This window comes from Orycteropus afer, unplaced genomic scaffold (assembly GCF_000298275.1).
Source record: "Orycteropus afer afer isolate SDZICR_OR568_19922 unplaced genomic scaffold, OryAfe1.0 scaffold00017, whole genome shotgun sequence".
In the NCBI taxonomy this organism is placed as follows: Eukaryota; Metazoa; Chordata; class Mammalia; order Tubulidentata; family Orycteropodidae; genus Orycteropus; species Orycteropus afer.
The window spans coordinates 19585984-19607250 of record NW_006921604.1 but is presented as its reverse complement, the minus strand read 5'-3'; the positions used below and the strand labels follow the sequence as shown (position 1 = coordinate 19607250).

Genomic DNA, 21267 nt, shown 5'->3' with positions numbered 1-21267 from the left:
TTAAAATATCACATATATTCTCTTTTTAATTAATCATACAATTAGGGTTATATCACAAAAGATCCCACAAATAGTAGCAATTCATGATTTGGAAACATTCTTATATTAAATAAAATATGAAAGTACAATTTAATTCATATATACTTTTTTTTTTAAGAAATATTACTCCATTTTCTCAATCTGCTTTAGGAAACATATTCAGTCTGTTGTTGTTAGGTGCCACTGAGTCGTTTCCTACTCACAGCAACCCCATGCATAGCAGAATGAAACACTGCCCGATCCCGCGCCAGCTCCATGATCCTTGCTATACTTGAGCCCATCATCGCAGCTACCGAGTCAATCCATCTCGTTGAAGGCCTCCCCCTCTTTCATTGACCCTCCACCCTACCAAGCATGACATCCTTCTCCAGGGAATGGTCCCTTCTGACAACATGACCAAAATGGGTGAGACGAAGTCTGGCCATTCTCGCTTCCAAGGAACATTTCGAGTGTACTTCCTCTAGGACAGATCTATTAGTTCTTTTAGCAGTCCATGGTACTTCCAGAGTTCTTCGCCAGCACCACAACTCAAAAGCATCATATTTTGTCTGAGTAGTTAAATATGCCAATGTGGAACTCAACTGATATTAAAACTTACCCAATTTCTTAAAATTAAAATTATGTCTTTTTTCATAGTTTACTTCAAAGAGATGTTATGGACACAAGGTTAACCTGTCAGTGAACTGACCTAAATCAAAAACCATTGCTGTCGCCAACTCTGACTCATAGTAGTGATCCTATAGAACAAAGTAGAAAAGACTGTAAATCTTCAGGAAAGCAGACTGCCTCATCTTTCTCCTGCAGAGTGGCTGGTGGGTTCAAACTGCCAACCTTCTGGTTAGAAGCCAAGTGCTTTAATCACTGCCACTGGGCTTCCTTTGTAAATCAAAGTAGTAATAAATTCCAAATAAAGGACTAAAGGTAGTATTTATAATTTAAACAATGCTCAAAGACTTCTGCATTTTGTACAAGAAAAATATGAATAACAAGACAAAATTTAAAACTGGTTGCTTAGCGTGATGGATCTGATTGATCACTATTTGTCAGATGGAAGTCAAACCATGAAACACCAAAAAATTAAAGCTTTCAAATGCTAAGCAAATGTGTAGTCATATATATAAAAATTCTATAGAAACCATAATCAAATAGAGTCATTATTATTTAGTACATAAATCTAAAATGAAGTAACAAAAAAAATAATAACTTCAATACTTTGCTTCCTTCCAAATAAAAATCACCTATTATTTTGAACACTAATGATTAACATTGAACAAATTTTAGCCTTCAGGTATTCCTGGAAAATGGCAATGGTAAGTGTCATAATTTTAGTTCAAATTTTACATATATTTTAATGCAAAAAAGGAACTTACTTGGTTTCAGTTTTTTCCAAAACTGGACCTTTGGCTTCCAACTGGTTTTGACGTTTTTCTATATCTAGTAGCTTTCCATATGCTTCCTATGGCAAATAAAATACATGTGCTAAAATAAGAGAGACTGTACATTACTTATGATATACTTTGTATTTTCCTTCAGAATATCTCATTTCTAAAGTAGCCTTCTCAAATCATCTAGCTGCAGAGTAAATAAAACTGAAAATGCTTTTAAATAATACCACAGGTTTCCCTCACTACCTGAAAGCAGAGTGTGCCTATGAAAGCTTTCGTAAACTGAAATGGCATAAAAGTGAAGAAGCAATTACTACTAATTTATGTGGGGAAAAAATGTTCAGGGTTTCCAGACCCAAAAAATAACCTAACGAATCATACCTAATAACACATAAAGCCCAAAATAACACTAACATAGAGTGTTTACAGACATAGTTCATAACTGCCACAACTTGGTGCTGAGATACTGAACATAGTTCCCAGGACAGGAGCTTGGCACTGCCACCCTTGCTGCTCAGGATGAGTGCTGTCTCTTTAATGGCTCACTGCAAAGCAAATGATGAAAGCTAGTTTCACTTTTTGCTGTTTTTCGTAAAGGCAAAAATTCTATTTGGATTTCTTTTGGCTAGCAAAAATAGGTACACACGTATTAGAGATACTGAGGGTTTGGTTCTAGCTTACTGCAATAAAGCAAGTATAGCAATAAAACAAGTCACAAATTTTTTGGTTTCCCAGTGCATGTTGTTGTTGTTGTTATTTGCCGTCGAGTCGCCCCGACTCATAGCGACCCCTCCTTGGGTTTCCGAGGCAGTATCACTACGGAAGTAGGATTGCCCAACCTTCCTTCCGAGGAGTGGCTGGTGGGTTTGAACCGCCAGCCTTCTGGTTAGCAGTCAAGTGCCTTAGGCACTATGCTACCAGAGCTCCCAGTGCATATAAAAGTTATATTTACCTAACTAGTATTGTGGGAGCTCTGGTGGCATAGGGCCTAAGGCATGTGACTGCTAACCAGAAGGCTGGCAGTTCAAACCTACCAGCCACTCCTCAGAAGGAAGGTTGGGCAATCTACTTCCGTAGTTATATCACCTCGGAAACCCAAGGAGGGGTTGCTATGAGTTGGGTCCTACTCGATGGCAAACAACAACAACTACAATTTTATTACAGTCTATTAAGTGTACAACAGCATTATGGAAAGGTTTGAAATGTGACATAGAAACACCAAGTGAGCATATGCTGTTAGAAAAATGGCGCTGATAGACTTGACACAGGGTCATCACAAACCTTCAATTTGTAAAATATGCAATATTTGCAAAATGCAATATAATGAAGTGCAATAAGACAAAGTATGCCTATACCAATGTAGGGCTTTTGTAAAAGTGATGTGGCATAAACTGAACTTTCAAAAAGCAGAGGACATCTGTATTTCTCACTCAAATTAAAGGATGGTAGAGTAATTCAATGAGAATTTGATATCATACATAGAAACACACTTAACTATGGATTTTAAAATAAACGCTGTAAGAATTTGACAACTCCACTTTAGTGAGGTTGATTGAAAAAAAACAACAATCCACTTGTATACCTTACAACTCCACAAACAAGTCCAAATATTTTCCTTAAAAATCATACTTTATATAGTAATATGCACACTAAACCTAGAAAATTAACCTGTAAAGGTTATGGGATTTATAGCTTAACTATTCACCTAATATTTAATGTTTACATAATATTTAAATCCTTACCATGTAACTTGTATTTTAAGTTTTATATTTATTTTTCATTATTCATTTTCTATGAATTTACTTTCTAACAAATTCTCATATGTCACTTGTTCAACTGCAATTTAAGTAGAGAAAGTTTGCCATTTTGTTAGAACTTGTAAAAAATAATAGTCCAGCAATAGAGGTTAGGACTGTCAATAAAATATATTTTCTAGGAAATGAGTTTACAGCAACTCTGATCTCCCAATTTTTTTCTTGCCTGAGCAAATTATTTCTTTGATCACTCACACCCAATACATATTCACTTATTCATTTGTAATTTATACAATCACAATTTGAACTTAATTAGCTATATAAAACATTCTCTGGATAGGAATTTTAAAAGGGTGAGCTAAAGAGGATATAAATGATATTTTTGAGGGGTTAATCATGACAGCTTCCAGTATTATTAGCTAATGTCTGAAGACACAACTTACTTCTGACGGAGATGTTAATCCATTCAAATAGTTATTAATAATTTCAAGCTTGGGGGGGAGCAACTTCTTCCTGGATTTGATTAGACTGTCATATTACATCTAATGTTGCCAGTAAGAGTTTGTCCTAAAAGTAGAAGTGTCCCTCAGCCATTATCTTTGTATTTACCAGTGCTTGCATTTTAGTATTTTCAGTCTGCAACTTCTACATTTCAGGAATCCATTTTTCTCATGGAGGATAAAAAGAATCTTAAGATGTGAAGTCTAAGCCTTTGGGTTTTAGCAACATAAATATAGGTGAGAAAAATTGAGACATACGCAATGAGTTAGAACTTCTCAGTGAGGTGAGGATATAGAAGTTTATTTCTTTGGCTGCTAAGACTCATAAAAATATATATATATATTTTTTTTTTCCCACTAAGGGAGGTAGAACTGATGACTTCAGATAGAGAAAGAAAATCAGCAAGAGAAAAAGAAATGGCACTTACAGAATATTGTTGTTGTTGCTGTTATGTGCCATCGAGTCGGCCCCGACTCATAGCGACCTCTCCTTGGGTTTCCGAGGCAGTATCACTATGGAAGTAGGATTGCCCAACCTTCCTTCCGAGGAGTGGCTGGTGGGTTTGAACCGCCAGCCGTCTGGTTAGCAGGCAAGTGTCTTAGCCACTATGCTGAAGTTGAAAAACTGAGGATAAGCTATGTAGACCGCAGTGGCCATAAGGAGCTGAAGCTCAGAGTCAGTCAGTCTCGTTCAGTAATTCTAAATAAAGGTTCAGTCCTCAGACCAGCAGCATCAGCGAAAGCCTGAACAGAACTGGTTAGAAATGTATTTTCTAGGTCCAATTCCTAACTGTCCAAAAAGGAATCTCTGCAGGTGGGGCACAGCAGTCTGTTCTAACCATGACTCCAAATGACAGACACTAAAGACTGACCACTCCTGAGAGTCTAGTTCAACACAATAGCAAAGGGGCAAATGAAGAATTAATCTCAGTGTCCACATTAAATATAACAACTACATGCTAAGTACAAAGCCATCACCTGTGTCAGCACAGGAATGAATCTTAGGTTAAAAAAAAAACAAAACTGTCCACCCTGAAGAAAGCAAGAACTAATGTGAATCATCCAATACACAGACTTTCAATTTTCAAGTGATCTGAACTGGTAAAATGAGGAACAAAACCCCATCAAATGAACCCTCCCCTACTTGTACGAAGTGGACTGGTAAGATTCAAATAGCATCTCACTGCCCATCCAGCAGCTCAGTGGGACAGCATCCTAGATTGGGCGCTCTGCTTTAGTACAGATTTAGACTCTCAGTTTGTGCTGGTCCTCCTGCCTGAGTGTTGAGATTCTGAGAGTACAAAAGTCAGAGATGTTGTCTTTCAAAATTAGTAATTTTGAACCCAAGAGAATAATAACAACAGTAATAAAATATTCTTTCCTGCTTGTAAGATTGTATTTAATTTTCTAGAATAACTAAGACAATAACAATAATTCACCTGTTATTATGAACAGGTTTCAAGTCAAAATTTGGTTGCTAAATTCACCATCATTTTCCATTGACTTCTGAGTAATTTTCACTTTAAGTCTATACGTATTTTTAAAGTTATCTTGTTACACTATTACCAACTAATGTTTTATTTAGATCCATAATAATTTTTAAATAGTGCAAGTAAAATAATAACTAGTAAAGAAATATGGAATATGAAAAAGCAACCCATAAAAAAGGCAAACAAGGTAAAGCCCAGTCATTTAAGGCTCTCCATCTAATGGTTGTTAAGCCACTCCATACATTTCTCTAAATAGGAAAATATATGTAAAGTACTTAGGCCAATACCTGCCTTATAGCCTTGTTTAAGAAATGATAGCAGGGATGAGATAAGACATTCAAGAGTCAAAAATTCTAAACAATGTTATTGGTGTACCACTTTTGTTTATTCTTTCCCTTCTACATAGTAAAACCACTGTTGAGAGTCTAACTTGGTTAGTTAGAGACAACAGTTCTCAGGAAAGTGGATCCTTTAGCTTCAACTCCCAGAAGAGATGTGCACTAATTTACATCAAAAAATCCTTGAGGGTATAAAATATGCCAGGAACTGTCAACATCACATAGTATCACTGGTAGTTTTTCATATATTGTTAAGTTTCCACATAATTTTTAAGGGGCACTAGAGAATTGGTATGACCGCACCTACACTACGTTTATATACTGTATTTAATAGTATAATTTTCAAATATGACAGGAATAACCCAGATGTGAAATGCTGAATCATTAATCACAGCTATGATTAATATTTCATAAAATCAAAGCAAGCCTATCCACCCCTCGTGTCATCAGATTTCCATAATGTATGAGTCAAATTTAGAAGGTGCCTAATTTGAAAATACCAGATGCTCAGGTTGCAGAAAAGAAATGCTTAAACTAAACCCCTTCCAATAGTGCATGAGCAATATGATTTTCAGTATCCTTCTAAAATCTGTTTTGGTTATATTAATCATATGGAAATTCCAATTTTAGGAACCGTAAACAAGGAACATTTCATGATGGGGGGAGTATAGGAAAAGTCAACTAAATTTTGATATACTAAATAAACAGTAATATACTAATAGCAATTATCATCTTAGATATTAGTTCATAAACAGAAAAGTAACCGATTTACAATTTGTATTTGTTAAAGGAATCACAGAAAATCGACTTCATTTCAAAGAAATTCATTGATAAATAACAATAACTTTACTTTTGTCCACTGACATATATAAAACCTAATAAAATAAATATAAATATAATTCATTCATCATTAACTTAAAGACAGGCTTTTGCTATATATTTAAAGTTTCAAGTGACATAACTATAGACTCCTGCTATATGTGAATACAATATGCTGTATAGATTATACATCATGCAGTGCTACTTGACACAAAAATGAAACAGTCTCAGATACAGGACATATAAAAAAAGTACATTTAGGGAAGGACATACCCAGGAGGAATTACATAAAAATTTTTGTAACTCAGGCACCATATATTTTTACAATTCAAATTAAAGCCCCATCATAAATTAAAATAGCAATTATACCATTACAAAAGAAGTAATCTGATTAAAATCAAAACACAGAGGCAACAATAATAGGTGGAGTCAGTTTTTCAAAAAATTAATTTTCCTAATTGTTACACTTGGAGCATACAAGATATACAATGGTAATTATTCCTATGTGAGGAAAATGTATATTAAAAAATACTTCTAGAACAGCAATTTCTATTGCTGAATTAATTACTGAATTAACTCCTGCTGTCAAGAAAGTCTTAAAACAGCGTGCAGATATATTTTAGTACCATTCCGTAGCTTTTTAAAAATAATCACTTTACATAGTTGTAAAGTAGTTATTTCACAATACCTCACTGTGAGAAGGGTCACTATTTTAATGCCATTTTTTGAGATAAGAGCACTACAAGCAAGAGTTTTAAATATTCACAAGGTCACAAAGAGGATTTAAAAACATCTAAACTAAGTAAGAATTCTTTAATACTCAGTCCCCAGGACTTTTGCTTATTGAGTCTGGAATCTTCACATAATGAAGCAACACACTTCTCCTGGGGCTGTTGTTCTCATCCGCTAAGAACACGGAAGGTTACTTAAGTCATTTAAAATAAACTGGAGAATTTCTAAGGAAGTCATGAGCTTCTTTCAAAGGGCAAATGAATCCTGTTTATGCATAAATTATAAACATTAGAATGACTTGGTTTTCTTTCATATTTTAAACTTTTTTCAATCCAATAAACACCTTAAGTATGTCATTTTAATTATTCCTTCATTTTATACATTGTTTTTGTTAGAAATTTCATCTGTGGCTATATAAGTCTTTTCATTTAAAGAAATAATTTGAAAATACTCCATTACTGACTGTTAAAAACTCAGCCTACAGTGTAAATGAGACTTCCATAAGATGCTAAATTCCCAGTATAATTTCTAGAGATGCTTAACCGCACCTCACCTTAAAGACCGGGGTGAGGTGGTGGGACTTACATAACATTTCAATAAATGCTTAATGGATTTGGGCTGATACTAATCCTAAGATTCAGGAAGGTTTATTAACCTCTGTTTTGAGAAAATCTGTTTATTTTAGATGAATAATGCCTATAATTAATAACCTACAGAGTGTTTTCAATATTCTTTACAGGCTTTCCCAAGCACTAGTTGCAGGAGATATTAAAAGGTATTCTGGCTAGAAAGTGTTCCATGGTCCAGCAAGTTTTAGCAGAAGTGAATTAAAGCAACAGGTTTCTTTACTGAAGGACTTCACAGAGCTTTTATCATGCTAAGTATTTCCTTATTAGAGTTCTTTGTATTAGGAATATGCAGCATGTCTAAACTAACTTAACTTTAGAGCCACTGTCTCAAATATTTCATACCTTGAGTTCCTCAGAAAGCACTCTGGGAAAAGCTTTGACTTAATGGATCAGATTTTAAAAAAGGGTTCACACTTCAGAGTCAAATCATCCTCTCCTGTAATGTGTTTAAAACCAATTATGTTCAACTCACTTTTAATAAGTGAATTTAAATTTTGTTCCAGAAACATATCCATATATAAAATGAGTAAATCTTGAATAAGTATTTTTCTTAAAGTCAAAAGACCTGAACAAACAGAACTGTGACTACCAGGTTTCAAATGTCTTGCTCACTTGACTGCTAACCAGAAGGCTGGTGGTTCAAACCCACCAGCCACTCCTCGGAAGGAAGGTTGGGCAATCTACTTCCGTAGTGATACCGTTTCGGAAACCCAAGGAGGGGTCGCTATGAGTAGGGGCTGACTCAACGGGACATAACAACAACAGCAACTTCTTTTCACCACCAGCTTGGCTGTCCTCGACAGGATCAACTTGCTGTGGGCAACGAGTAGCTCCAGTAGATTGATAGATCCAAAGGACAGACCACTCTGCTGGCTTATCCCTCTTCTTCTCTCTGCTAATTGTGCACACAGTTTTCCCCCCTTGTCTAAACCTAGGCTATTCACAACTCAGTTATTCCACTCTTAGCATTCTCTTTCTTGCACAGATATATATATACATCCTCCTTAAAAATTTTTCCCTTTACGCTTTTGCTCAGTTGTTTCTAGAAAGCTTTTATTCTTTCTCTAGCTTCTGAAACCTGAACTGAATCTTAAAACATGTCCCCAAAATATACAAACACTACTGATTACACAGCTATGAAGGAAATGGAAAGTCATCCATTTTGAGGTTAAATAAAAAAAGACAGATGAGCCAGTGCCATCAAGCACAGAGCCACCTTTGTAGTGCTCAAAGACCCTTGGAGAAACTCAAATGTCTACTTTCTTCCAGTTAAAACTACTTTTTATTGTTAAGAAATATTTGTTAGTACTGTTTTATACTTTTTAAATTCTATCTGCATACCATATTAGCTACACTATAAAATAAATGAGTTTTTATTTACTTCCCAAGGAATCTATAAAGATGTATATTATTTTATCCATAAGAAAATAAGAGTCCCAACTAATCTGCTAGTAAACATTTAGAGCATAACACATTTAAAAGTGTGAGAATGTAACGAATTGGCAAATTTTCCTTAACTTTCTACTTTCCTATCATACTACTTTCTGGACGGAAAGGATAAACTGCACCTTTCTTCTCATCCTCATCTTCCCACAAAAACTTCCCCACAAAAACTGGATGGATTAAATATACGTCAACTGGAAATTGTATTCACTATAGTATTATATATTGTCTTTAGCTTTTAACTGTAAATTGCATCAGGACTACCATTTATTTGTTGATATAGTAAGTTAGTATGTAAAGAGCCACCAAATACTCAAATAAAGATTTAACACTTTATTACAAAAGAAAGGTTAATAAATAATCAACATCAGAAAGTCTCCTTGCAGAACCACACACATGCTCTATCTAGATTTGTTTTCTTGTCAAAAGGCTTGGACGATGACTGCCATGCCTCCCACGATTACAGATGGGGAACAACATGGGAAAAGCAGTTTGCTTTAGGTATGTTTTTACTATGTCATATAGGTTAGAAAATTTTATCTGCAAAAGGAACTAGTAAAATCAATCGTTCATTTCCAAGTATTTAAAGCTGTGATAGTCTTCAGGGGGCCAATTCCCTCGTAGCACTGGGGACTGACAATATAGTGATCATTCTGAAATATCGGGTAGGATACCCCCCACCCCCTTACCACCAAACCAAGGCAAGACAGAACAAAGGAGAGAACAAACAGAAAGCAGTTTCAAGTTTTATAGTTTTACTTTATATGCAATGCCTGACTTAACTACAAAACAATTTTATAAGTTGAACAGTGACTATTTGGTCACCATTTCAAAAAAATGAGACTGGTGTGACTCATTAATTAATAAAATTTACCATACATGGATGCTGGAGTGATTGGCATGTATTCAGGAAAATATTTATCCTTTCTTTTTCTGTATATATAATTACTTTATAATTCCATAAGAAGTATTTTAAAAAATACAAGGTTATTGATTATCTAAATTATAATGTTCAAGTTAAACCAAAGTAGCTGTTAACTCATATATGTAAATGATTCTGATGAACACAGAAACAAATGTTAAACCCCAGGCTGTCTGGGGAGTCAAAATACTTAACAAAATAAACCAACCTGAATTACTGAGTTTCTTTTCTAAGTAAAAAAATCTGTATTACTTAAAAGAGAATGTTTATTAATCAGATATAATTTGATATTTTAGTCAAGAGGTATGCTAATGTTTTATCTACTGAGAAACTGATCAGTTTCTTGAGCACTACCTCTTAAAGTATATAAACAAACTAAAAATAAAGTTAGGCCTCTTATACAATGTGTAATTTCTTCATTATGATGGAATGCAACAAAATATCTTGCCCTTGGGTTGCTCAGTTTCAGCCAAAACAAATGCAAATGGCTTGTCAGATGACAGCTGTTTGATAAGGCTCCTCTATAAGACCTGCATGCTTTACTTTTTTCCGTGAAACTTGGGATGAAAGGCAGAAGGCAGGAAGAGAATTAATGTAGCATACAGTCTAAAGGCAATGCTACAACCGTGATTAAGTAGAAAAGTTAAAAGGCACAGATTTTCCACAGCTTCGCTGCGTGCAACCCATCCGTGTAACAAGTTGACAGGCCTAGCGCGTCAGCTCCATCATCCTCTCCGACAGCTAAAACGCAGCACTGCATCCCTTTTCAGAGAAAATTTGCGTCTGCACCATGAAGCGTTGTACATTATTTCTTAGCACTGCAGGGGGCTCAAGTCCATATGGAACCTTCACAAATATTACCACAGATCAAACCAGCAGCGTTTGGAGGCAGATTTGACATACCTATTTAAATGAACAGCAGGGGTCCTCGGGCAGCCTCAGGCTGTGCAGGAGAAAACCTCTGTGGAAAGCCTGAGCTGCAGCTCCATTACTCAGCAAAGACACACTCTACATTTATCATTCATTTCATTTCTGCCAGGGCAAGAAGCTCATTTGCCCAAGGTCAACAAAAAGCAAAAAAAAAAAAGGTTTTCTTTTTTTTCCCCAAGAAATAAATGTACCTGACAAGTGGGGATTTTGTCCTTTGGGTGTGTGGAGCACAAATAAACACCAGATAATTCTAAAAAGCAGAGTAAATGTTTGCACAGAATTTAAACAACCAAAATCTGACTGTGGATCAGGGGAAGAATGATAAATATTTCTGTAATGTTTACGAATTATACAAAGAATGAAATAAACTTGACATCATGGTCTAAAAATAAAATGGTTTCTGTCATTTATAACAGATATTAGCATCAGCCTTTTCCCCAAAAAATTAATTCTGCAGGATGCTCCCAAATCTGGACACTATTAAACACTTACAGTTCTGAAAACAAAACAAAAACCGTTCATAGTATAGTCAAATGCAGTTGGAGGTCAAAGTGCAACAAAATCGTTTCTTAGAGTCCAAATTCTAGACATACACACTGCATTAACCTATGAAGAACAAAAATTGTATATAAATAACAGAAATAAAGTATAGATAACTACATGATTGTCTTTCAAGGTAAATGCCTTATAGCATCTGAGAACATTTATACCCTGTCGCCTATCCTGACTTATTTTTTACCTTGAAACACATATATATATATATATGCCCTTTTATTGAACATATACCTCCTAACATGATTTTAATTTGTAAGCAAAAGCATTTTAAGGACAAACCATTGTGACAGAAACTCTACAGATTATTTTTAGCAAAAATAAATCAAATATAAGGACTTTCAAAATACCATCTTACCTTTTAGAAGTTTTATTTTTATACATTACAAAAATTCTGAAGTTTCTGAGAATAATCTGTGGTATAGTTAGTTACTTAGCTTTTAGTGAATATTATTTATCATGAATGTAATATACTTACATGCATTAATGAATAATATGATTGTTTGCCAGTATAAAAGAGAAAATGAAATGGACGGCCATCCTCTCCCCACTGGATTGCTAATAAAAAGCCAAATGCAAACAAGTAAATAAAAATAAAATATACATATATAGACCAAATACATTTGATTACAGTTATAAGCCACATTTACAATTCTAATTAACTTTTCAAATAACAGAAAATATCATTAATACTTATAATTTTAATATTTAGTTTAAATATTTAACTTATATTTAATGTTTTATACCCATGAACATAAAATAACCTTTATATTTAACAAAATATTCCCAAATATTTGATAATGAAAATTCCAGCAATTTATTTTAAATAAAGGCAAATGATAATAACCATTTTTTTTTCTTAAGAAAAAAATTATGTTCAGCTGTAAATACAATACACTCACATATTAGTAACAGGCATTAATATAACAAAGAAATTAAAAACCATGCTTTTTCATGCTGCATCATCTGTCTCAACCCTGTGGTGAGATACCTCCCAAAGGCTTCAGATCATCCTGCCTAAAACAGAAGGGGTACCCCAAAAGTGTGAAGGGTAATTACTTTTGAAATACAGATGCGCATTCATATCTAATAACTACCAAATAGCTAGAAAAATGGAGTTACTATAGTAAATAAAGCAAATATTCTTTACTCATATTAAGTTGTTTTGCTGTTAACTATTTTTTAGAAACTCTTGTATATTAAAGATAATATTCCTTTGTCCATTAAATAAATAGTAAAATATTTTCTCCCAGTCTGTCACCAGTATTTCAATCTCATTTATGGTGTCTTTCATCATCAAGAAGCTTAAAACATTTATATTACAAATATTTATGTAGTCAAATCTGTCACTATTCTTCTATGGAAGTGTTTCTGAACTTTTTTTTTTTTTTAATTGTCCCTACTAAGGATTCTTTTCAGGCCTTTTTTTTTTCCCCCTCCCTAAACGTTTCCCACTCATACCACTGCCCAATGAAATTTTAATACCACAGATATACTGGATATGTTGCTGTACTATGGTCCTCTAAAAACAACAAATCATTGTAATATGTAAGATTTTGTTACCCTCCATGAACCAGTCTTCACTCCCTTGGAGACAATGTCACCCCTTTGAGAATGCATGCTCTAAGATTTCTGGGCTTTCAAAAATGATTTCCTTCTGTAATTTTGATATGTTTTTATATTCAGATAGTTTCTCTATCTGGAATTTACTTTTGTGAGGCACAGATCTAAGTAATATTTTGTCCAGCAAAGAGTCATTATCATTACCCCTTACAGTTTTTTTAAATACTACACTCTTTTCCTACTGAAATACCACCTGTATCCTATATAGAATGCATTTCTTCTCTGAAGATAATTAGCATTAGATGTAGACCACTTAAAGTGAATGCACTTAAAATAGATATGAAAATTTCATTAAAAATGGTGGAAAAAAGATTTGATTGAGAGTTTATCTTGAAAAATAAAACAAGATTCTTATTTCCCAATCACTTTATAGATGACTTAAGTAGTTCTCCAATGTCATTTTCACAGGTTTCATGAAGTCTTGTATTTTTTCCAATATTTGTAACATCAGCAATCAATTTTAATGTATTGCTAAGGTAGTCAATAAGGTAGTGACCAAGAAAGACAAACACGAAGGATGGAGCTAAGACTCTAAATGTAATGATCAGTTCATTAGTTAATATTTTTATGTTGTAACTACTCTTGCTTACTTTTGAAATTTCATATTGTGGGTACTAGAATAGGAATCTCCTGAGCTGTATCTTTTTATTTATTGCTATTTTAAATTGTAGTTTGGGTGAAAGTTTACAAAGCACACTAGTTTTCCATTCAACAATTTATACACATTTTGTTTTGTGACAAAGGTGGCAATTCTCCTTCAATGTAACAGCACTCTTCCTCCTCCTTGGGTTCCATTTCCATTTGTCCTTCTTTCTTGCCCCTCCCTGCTTTCTGAGCTTTGTTTTTTTGGCAAATGCTGCCTTTTTGGTCTTGGATGGTTGACTGTATTGAAAAGGACATTCTTCCCTGGTGTTATCATTCACTTTATAGTTCCTATAAATAGGAGCTCTGGTGGCACAGTGGTTAAAGCATTTAGATGCCAACTTACCAGCAACTCCATGAGGGAAAGATGAGGCAGTCTACCGCCATAAAGATTTACAGCCTTGGAAACCTTATGGGTCTACTCTATCCTACAGGGTTGCTATGAGTTATAATCAACTCCAAGGCAGTGGGTTTGGTTATGGTTTACTGTTTGGCTGAAAGTTAATCTTTGGGGGTGGGTTCAGTTCCAGATTTGAAGGGTATCTAAGGGCCATAGTCTCAGGGGTTCCATTAATTTCTATCAGACAAGTAAGTCTAGTCTTAGTCTATGCTTTTCAAATTTGTTCTACCTTTTTTTGCCCCCCTCTCTGTCTGGTCAGTAGTGGTAGTCAGGTACCGTCTAGTTCTTCTGGTCTCCAGGTAGTGCAGGCTATGGTTCGTGTGGTCCATTAGTCCTTTGGACTAATTGTTTCCTTGAGTCTTTGATATTCTCCACTCTTCTTTGCTCCCGGAAAAGACAGACCAACAGTTGCATCTTAGATGGCTGCTCGCAAGCTTTAAGACCCCAGATGCTTTTCGTTGATGTCAGATGTAGAACATTTTTTTGTGTGTGGACTATGTTACATCAATTGAGTGAGTTGTCCCCTAACACTGTGGTCCTAAGTCCTCCAAGTCCAGGGAGTCATGTCATTTTCTCAAATTTGTTATAGCTAAGAAGTTTGCAGAACTTAGCCTTCTGTGTTCTCTATAATACCTGAGCTGACACTGGACAATCTACTTCCATAGTTATACTGCCTTGGAAACCCAAGGAGGTAGCACAGTGCCTAAGGCATTTGACTACTAACCAGAAGGTTGGTGGTTCAAACCCACCAGCCACTCCATGGAAGCAAGACTGGGCAATCTACTTCTGTAAAGATTTACTGCCTCGGAAACCCAATGGGGGTCGCTATAAGTCAGAATCGACTTGATGGTAAGGAATTTGGTTTTTTGGTTTATTGTGTACTATAATTTCCATATCACAAAAAAGGAAGGAAAAAGCTGTCAAACTATGGTATTCATCATTATATCCACAACTGCCTGGGTCTAGATTGTGGATCTGTCACTTTCAACCTGTGTCTTTAATTCCCACATACATGAAATGGGGGAGAATAACAGAGACTAGTTACTAAAACTGTTGTGCAGACTGTGAATTAATACATGCAAAGCAAAGCCCATAGAACTGTGCCTCACCCACTCTAAGTTTCAATAAATGATCGCCATTGTTATTATCTAGGAGATTTTTAAATTTAACTAGAATAAAGTTACCTATAACAATCTTGTGTTTATAAAATATTTTCTGAATATTATTTAACACTCTTAATATTGTCCTCTTACATTTTCTCTCATTTTCCCTTAAGCAGACATATCAGCAGTTGATTGATTTAACTGGCTTTTCCAAAGAATTAGATATTTTATTTATTATCATATCTTTCTTTTACATCTCTCCACTCATTAATTCAGTTTTTTTTTTTTTTTATGGCTTCTTGAATTGAATTCTTAGTTCATCTATTTCACTCTTTAATTTTTAGTAAGTATCTATTTGTCTCTGCATAACACATCATCCATATCCCACAGGGATATGAATGGTTCTTATCATTTCACATATTTCTAAATAGTCAGCAATTTCAATTCTGATTTCCTTTTAACACAAGAATTACATTTTTCTATTGATTTTAAGTCAGAAAATTTAATCTATATGATTTCTGCTTTCCAGAATTTATTAGAAGTTATGATCTATCACATTTTTCTATTAATATTCTACTGGCATTTGAAAAGAAAATGTTTTCCTTGTATTCGTATCTGTATTTATAAGATCATGCTGTGTTATTCAAATTCACTCTAGCCTCAGTTAATAGATTTTTTTTTTTCAAAACAAAAATGTGTGGTGCAAAAAGGTCATCTAAATGGAGATTATCTATAGGTTTTACCTATAGAAATTAAATTCTTTGCCTCGTGTAACAACATCTTCCTTAATACTCCACTGCAGTTGAGTTCCTGCAGCTCCTAGTGACTCTACAGAACTGCCTCATAAGGGTTCAAAGGTTGTAAATATTTATAGAAGCAGATTGCCACCTCTTTCTTCCACAGCTGGTAGGTTCAAACTGCCAACCTTTCACTTAGCAGCTCCATGTTTTAATCACTGCACCCCCAAGGCTCCTTTCTTAATATTAAAAATCAAACCTGTTGCTATCGAGTGGATTCCAACTCACAGCATTCTGGGTTTTGTCATCTACTCAGTATATCTTTGTTTTTCTCTAATACTGACATCTCTTTACTTTAAACAATATACCAAACCAAACCAAACTCACTGCTGTCAAGTCATATCTGACTCATAGAAACCCTCCTTGGGTTCTGAGGCAGTATCATTACGGAAGTAGATAGCCCAATCTTCCTTCTGAGAAGTGGCTGGTGGGTTTGAACCACCAGGCTTCTAGTTAGCAGTCAAATGCCTTAGGCACTATGCTACCAGAGTAAAGAGCAGGATTTTATGTTTACATAATACACCAGTTTACATAATACAATCTGGAAGCCTTCATCTTTTAACTAGGGAACTGGTAACATGCTGCAATTGTACAATGTATGCAAATCAAAAGTTTAGATATTTTAAGATAAAAAAATAAGTTTGTCTTATATTTACAAAGTATAGCATAACTGGAAAGTTTGTAGGTAGGAGGCAAAAAATAGTTTGTTAACTCCAAGAATATGGTTTAAATACAGTTAAATGCAACCTACTGTCATTCTACCAACACTGACATGTTTACAAAATAACATAAGAACATTTTACCAGGGAGGTATTATAAGTTTCAGCTGTTACATTCCAGCTGGTAATAAGTTTCTTAAACTTAGAAATCAGTATATTTGAATGAAATAATTAGTATCAAAAAAAAAAAAAAAAAAAAACCACACACAAACTCACTGCTATTGAGTAGATTCAACTCATAGCAACCCCTCCATGGGTTTCTGAGGTGGTATCTCTATGGAAGTAGATTGCCCAATCTTCCTTCTGAAAAGTGGCTCATAGGTCTGAACCGCCAGGCTTCTGGATAGCAGTCAAGTGCCCTAGGCACTATGCCACCAGAGCTCCAGAGTGGCAGATAATAAGAGATGCAAGTACTAGAGACAAACAGAACACAGGTGGATAGGCTGAGAGATGCAAAATTTTAGGAGCCAGTTAAGAAGAAAAAAAAAAATCACCATTTTTATAAACATTTCCAGAAAAGCCACTAGGTACACATTACTGTGCTTTGTATATAGACTTTTGTCTACAGAAGTGAGATGCATATCTTTAAAATGAATAAAACCAAAAATGTTTTACATAAATACATACCTTTAATAAATCTTTACTATTCTCCCCAAAAGCTATTATTAAATCAACTGTATACTTTCCAATGTACCACTCAACTTGTCAGTTTGTCCTACTGTGGTGGTTTGCACGTTGCTGTGATGCTGGACGCTTTGCCACCAGTATTTCCAATACCAGCAGGGTCACCACCCATGGACAGGTTCCAGCCAAGCTTCCAGACTAAGACAGATTCAGAAGAAGAACTTGATGATCTACTTCTGAAAAACTGGCAGGGAAAACAGTACGAATAGCAGAGAATGTTATCTATCAGAGGAGGCCCTCAGAATAGAAGGCACTCAAAATATGACTGAAGAAGAGCTGCATCCTCAAAGTAGAGGTGACCTTAATGATGTGGGTAGAGTAAAGGTTTCAAGACTTTCATTTGCTGATATGACATGACTTGAAATGAGAAGAAACACCCATTAATAATCGGAACATGGAACGTACGAAGTAAAAGTTGAGGAAAATTTGAAGCTGGCAGAAATGAAATGAGACTCATAAAGATTGATATGCTAGGCATTAGTAAGCTAAAATGGACAGGTAATGGTCATTTTGAATTAGATAAATATATGGTCTACTATTCCAGGAATGACAAATTGAGGAGAAACGGTATTGCATTGATCATCAAAAAGAACATTTCAAGATCTATCCTGAAGTACAACAATGGCAGTGATAGGATACTATCCATATGCCTACAAGGAAAACTGGTTCATATGACTACTATTCAAATTCACCAACTACTAAGGGCAAAGATGAAGAAATTAAAAGATTTTTACCAGCTTCTACAGTCTGAAATTGATCAAACATGCAATAAAGATACATGAATAATTACAGGTGATTGGAATGTGGAGAGGTAGAAACAAAGAAGAAGGACTGGTAACTGGAAAATAAGGCCTTGGTGACAAAAGCAAAGCCAGAGACTGCATGATATAGAATTTTGCAAGGCCAACAATTTACTCTTCACAAATACTTTTTTCAGCAACACAAATGGTGACTATGCACATGGACCTCACCAGATAAATATGCAGAAATCAAATTGACTATATATGTGAAAGAGATGGTGGAGCAGCTCAATATCATTAGTTGGAACAAGAGCAGGGGCCAACTGTGGACTACACCACCATTTGCTTACATGCAAGTTCAAGCTGAAGCTGAAGCTGAAGAAAATTAAAACAAGTCCACAACAGCCAAAGTATGACCTTGAATATATCCCACCTGAAATCAGAGACCATCTCAAGAAGAGATTTGATGCACTGAACACTAATGACCCAAGCAAGACCAGATGAGTTGTGGGATGACATCAAGGGCATCATACATGAAGAAAGCAAAAAAAGATCATTAAAAGACAAGAAAGAAAGAAAAAACCAAAATGGATGTCAGAAGAGACTCTGACACTTGATCTTGAATATAGAAGTAGCTAAAGAAAAGGGAAGAAATGATGAGATAAAAGAGCTGAACAAAAGATTTCAGAGGGTGGCTAAAGATGGCAAAATTAAGTATTATAATGAAATATGCAAAGACTTGGGAGTTATAAAACGAAAAGGCAAGAACTCATTCAGCAGTTTTCAAGCTGGACAATAAATTAGGAAGACTGAAGAGGTGATATATTTGAATTATGGTTTTGGTGAAAAATACTGAATGCATGCTTGACTGGCAGAAGAAGAAACAAATCTGTCTTAGAAGAAGTACAACAAATTGTTCCTTGGAAGCAAAGATGGTGAGACTTTGTCTCACGTACTTTGGTCATGTTATCAGGAGGAACCAGTCCCCAGAGAAGGGCATCATGCTTGGTGAAGCAGAGGGTCAGCAAAGGAGGGGAAGACCCTCAGTGAGATGGACTGACATAGTGGCTGCAACAATTGGCTCAAATATGACAAGGATTGTGAGGATGGCTCAGGACCAGGGAGTGTTTTGTTCTGTTGCACACAGGGTTGCTATGAGTCAGAACCAACTCGACAGCACCTACCAACAGACTTTATACTTAAATATGTAGAAGAAGTGACAAAATATGAAAGAATATATTTATTAGAAGGTTCAAAATATTTAAATAAAAGACAAAATAAAACATCATTTCAAAGAATGAAATTAGGCAGTAGTTTGCTAGAAAGTCTAGCTTTGTACACAGGGAAGATTGAGAAGTATGAATAAAAAACAAATTTTAGTATGCAAATATCTGCTTTTTTCCCAATCTTTATTAAACTCTCTAAAACATACTAATGCTACCAGCATCCTAAGCATTTGTGGCCATTAGGCTATTCTACAGCATACTCACACATTTCTTCTGCTGAGTTATATGCTTTCTAAGAGTCAGTTGTGTTTACTCCAAATCTATTTATTACAGTTGTACTTATTTCCATGATTACATTAATTAAGCATTACATAAACAGATGAAATATGAGTGCAAACAGAAAAGACAGTTGCTATTCCTAGGAAAACTAAGTTGAATGCTTTAGAAATACTCAAACTCAAGTTGCTAAAAAAAAAAAGTTATGCTCAACTTTAGAGTGGAAGAGGGGAAAAATTCATAAAAATCTAGAAACATGTAGCACTCAGATATCTTACGAAGTTTCTTTAAGTTCTTTGCTCCTATGTAAAGAAGTGCCTAAGGCATTTGACTGCTAACCAGAAGACTGGCGGTTCAAACCTGCCAGCCACTCCTCAGAAGGAAGGTTGGAAACTGAAGGAGGGGTCACTATGAGTTGGATCCGACTCACTGGCAGTGAGTTAGAGTTTTTTTTAAAAGAAATAAAAACTTAGAAGTTTTAATAATCCCTCAGTGGCACTTGCAAAAGAAACAAGGAGGAATAGACATACTTAAAGGAAGAAACTTCCAAAGTTATATTAAAAGATTGATAAATAAATACAAGTTTATATATTTTAGCATTAAGAATAAGATTTTTAGCTTTAAAAGACTTTTCAATTAACTAATACCATCAGTTCACATTGGATTAGAGGATTCTAATGTATAGTAAATATACTGTTAGATGTCCTAGCAAACTTAAAACTTATTAATATTTTCTGTGGGAATTTCCCCCCCCCCCCAACATTTAAAAGGTAAAGTAGAAATCTTAGAAGAATCCAGAGAAAGCAGGGGTTATAATAAGAAAGAGAGCTAACACCTCGACAGATACAATGCAAATTAGAAGACAATGGAATGACATCATTAAAATGCTAAAAGATCATGAAGAAAAAAGTCTATGTATTAAGTAATGATACAGTTCAAAAATAGAAGATCAGTTAAAATTTTCACATAAACAAATGCTGAGAGAATTTACTGCCAGCAGACCTGCATCAAACTCTCCCTCAAAAAGGAGTATTACTATGTGTGATAGCTGGATCTGTGTGTCAACTTGTCTGGACCACAATTCTGTGCGGTTTAAGCAGTTTTGATGAGGGTTATTCCCATGATGGGATCAGATGTACATGTTTTGAGCAGCCAATCCATTGAAAGGGAGCTTCTCTAGGGTTGTGGCCTGCTTCCAGTATATTTATGGATGTCCTGGGAAAAGAGACATTCTTCTGTGGATTGGGATTCTGTTGTGCTGCCTACCACTGTCCATGAGCAAACAATCCACCATTCGGCCTGGAGATCTTGGATTCGCCATTTGTTGGAGTCAACAGCCAGTATACTGCCTGCCAACCTTGAGCTCCTCAGCCCCTACAGCTACATGAGTTGGGAAAAGCCTCCAACTTGACATTTGATCCAAGAACTTTGGACTTGCCAGCTTCTATAAGTGTGTGAGCCACTTTCCTAAGATAAATTTCTCTTTCTCTCTCTATATAAGTTTTATTGGTTTTGTTTCTCTAG

At 35.1% G+C, this 21267-nt stretch overlaps 1 protein-coding gene across 1 annotated transcript in view; it reads right to left on the bottom strand.

Annotated features, from left to right (window-relative positions):
* MRPS9 (mitochondrial ribosomal protein S9) overlaps nucleotides 1-21267 on the bottom strand; it is a 114445-nt gene that overhangs the window by 11055 nt on the left and 82123 nt on the right. Inside the window, exons 5-6 of the mRNA XM_007959493.1 lie at nucleotides 12012-12091; nucleotides 1410-1495 (exon numbers count right to left, since the gene is read on the bottom strand). Coding sequence (XP_007957684.1) covers nucleotides 1410-1495; nucleotides 12012-12091 — 166 coding nt within the window. The remainder of the gene's footprint in view (nucleotides 1-1409; nucleotides 1496-12011; nucleotides 12092-21267) is intronic.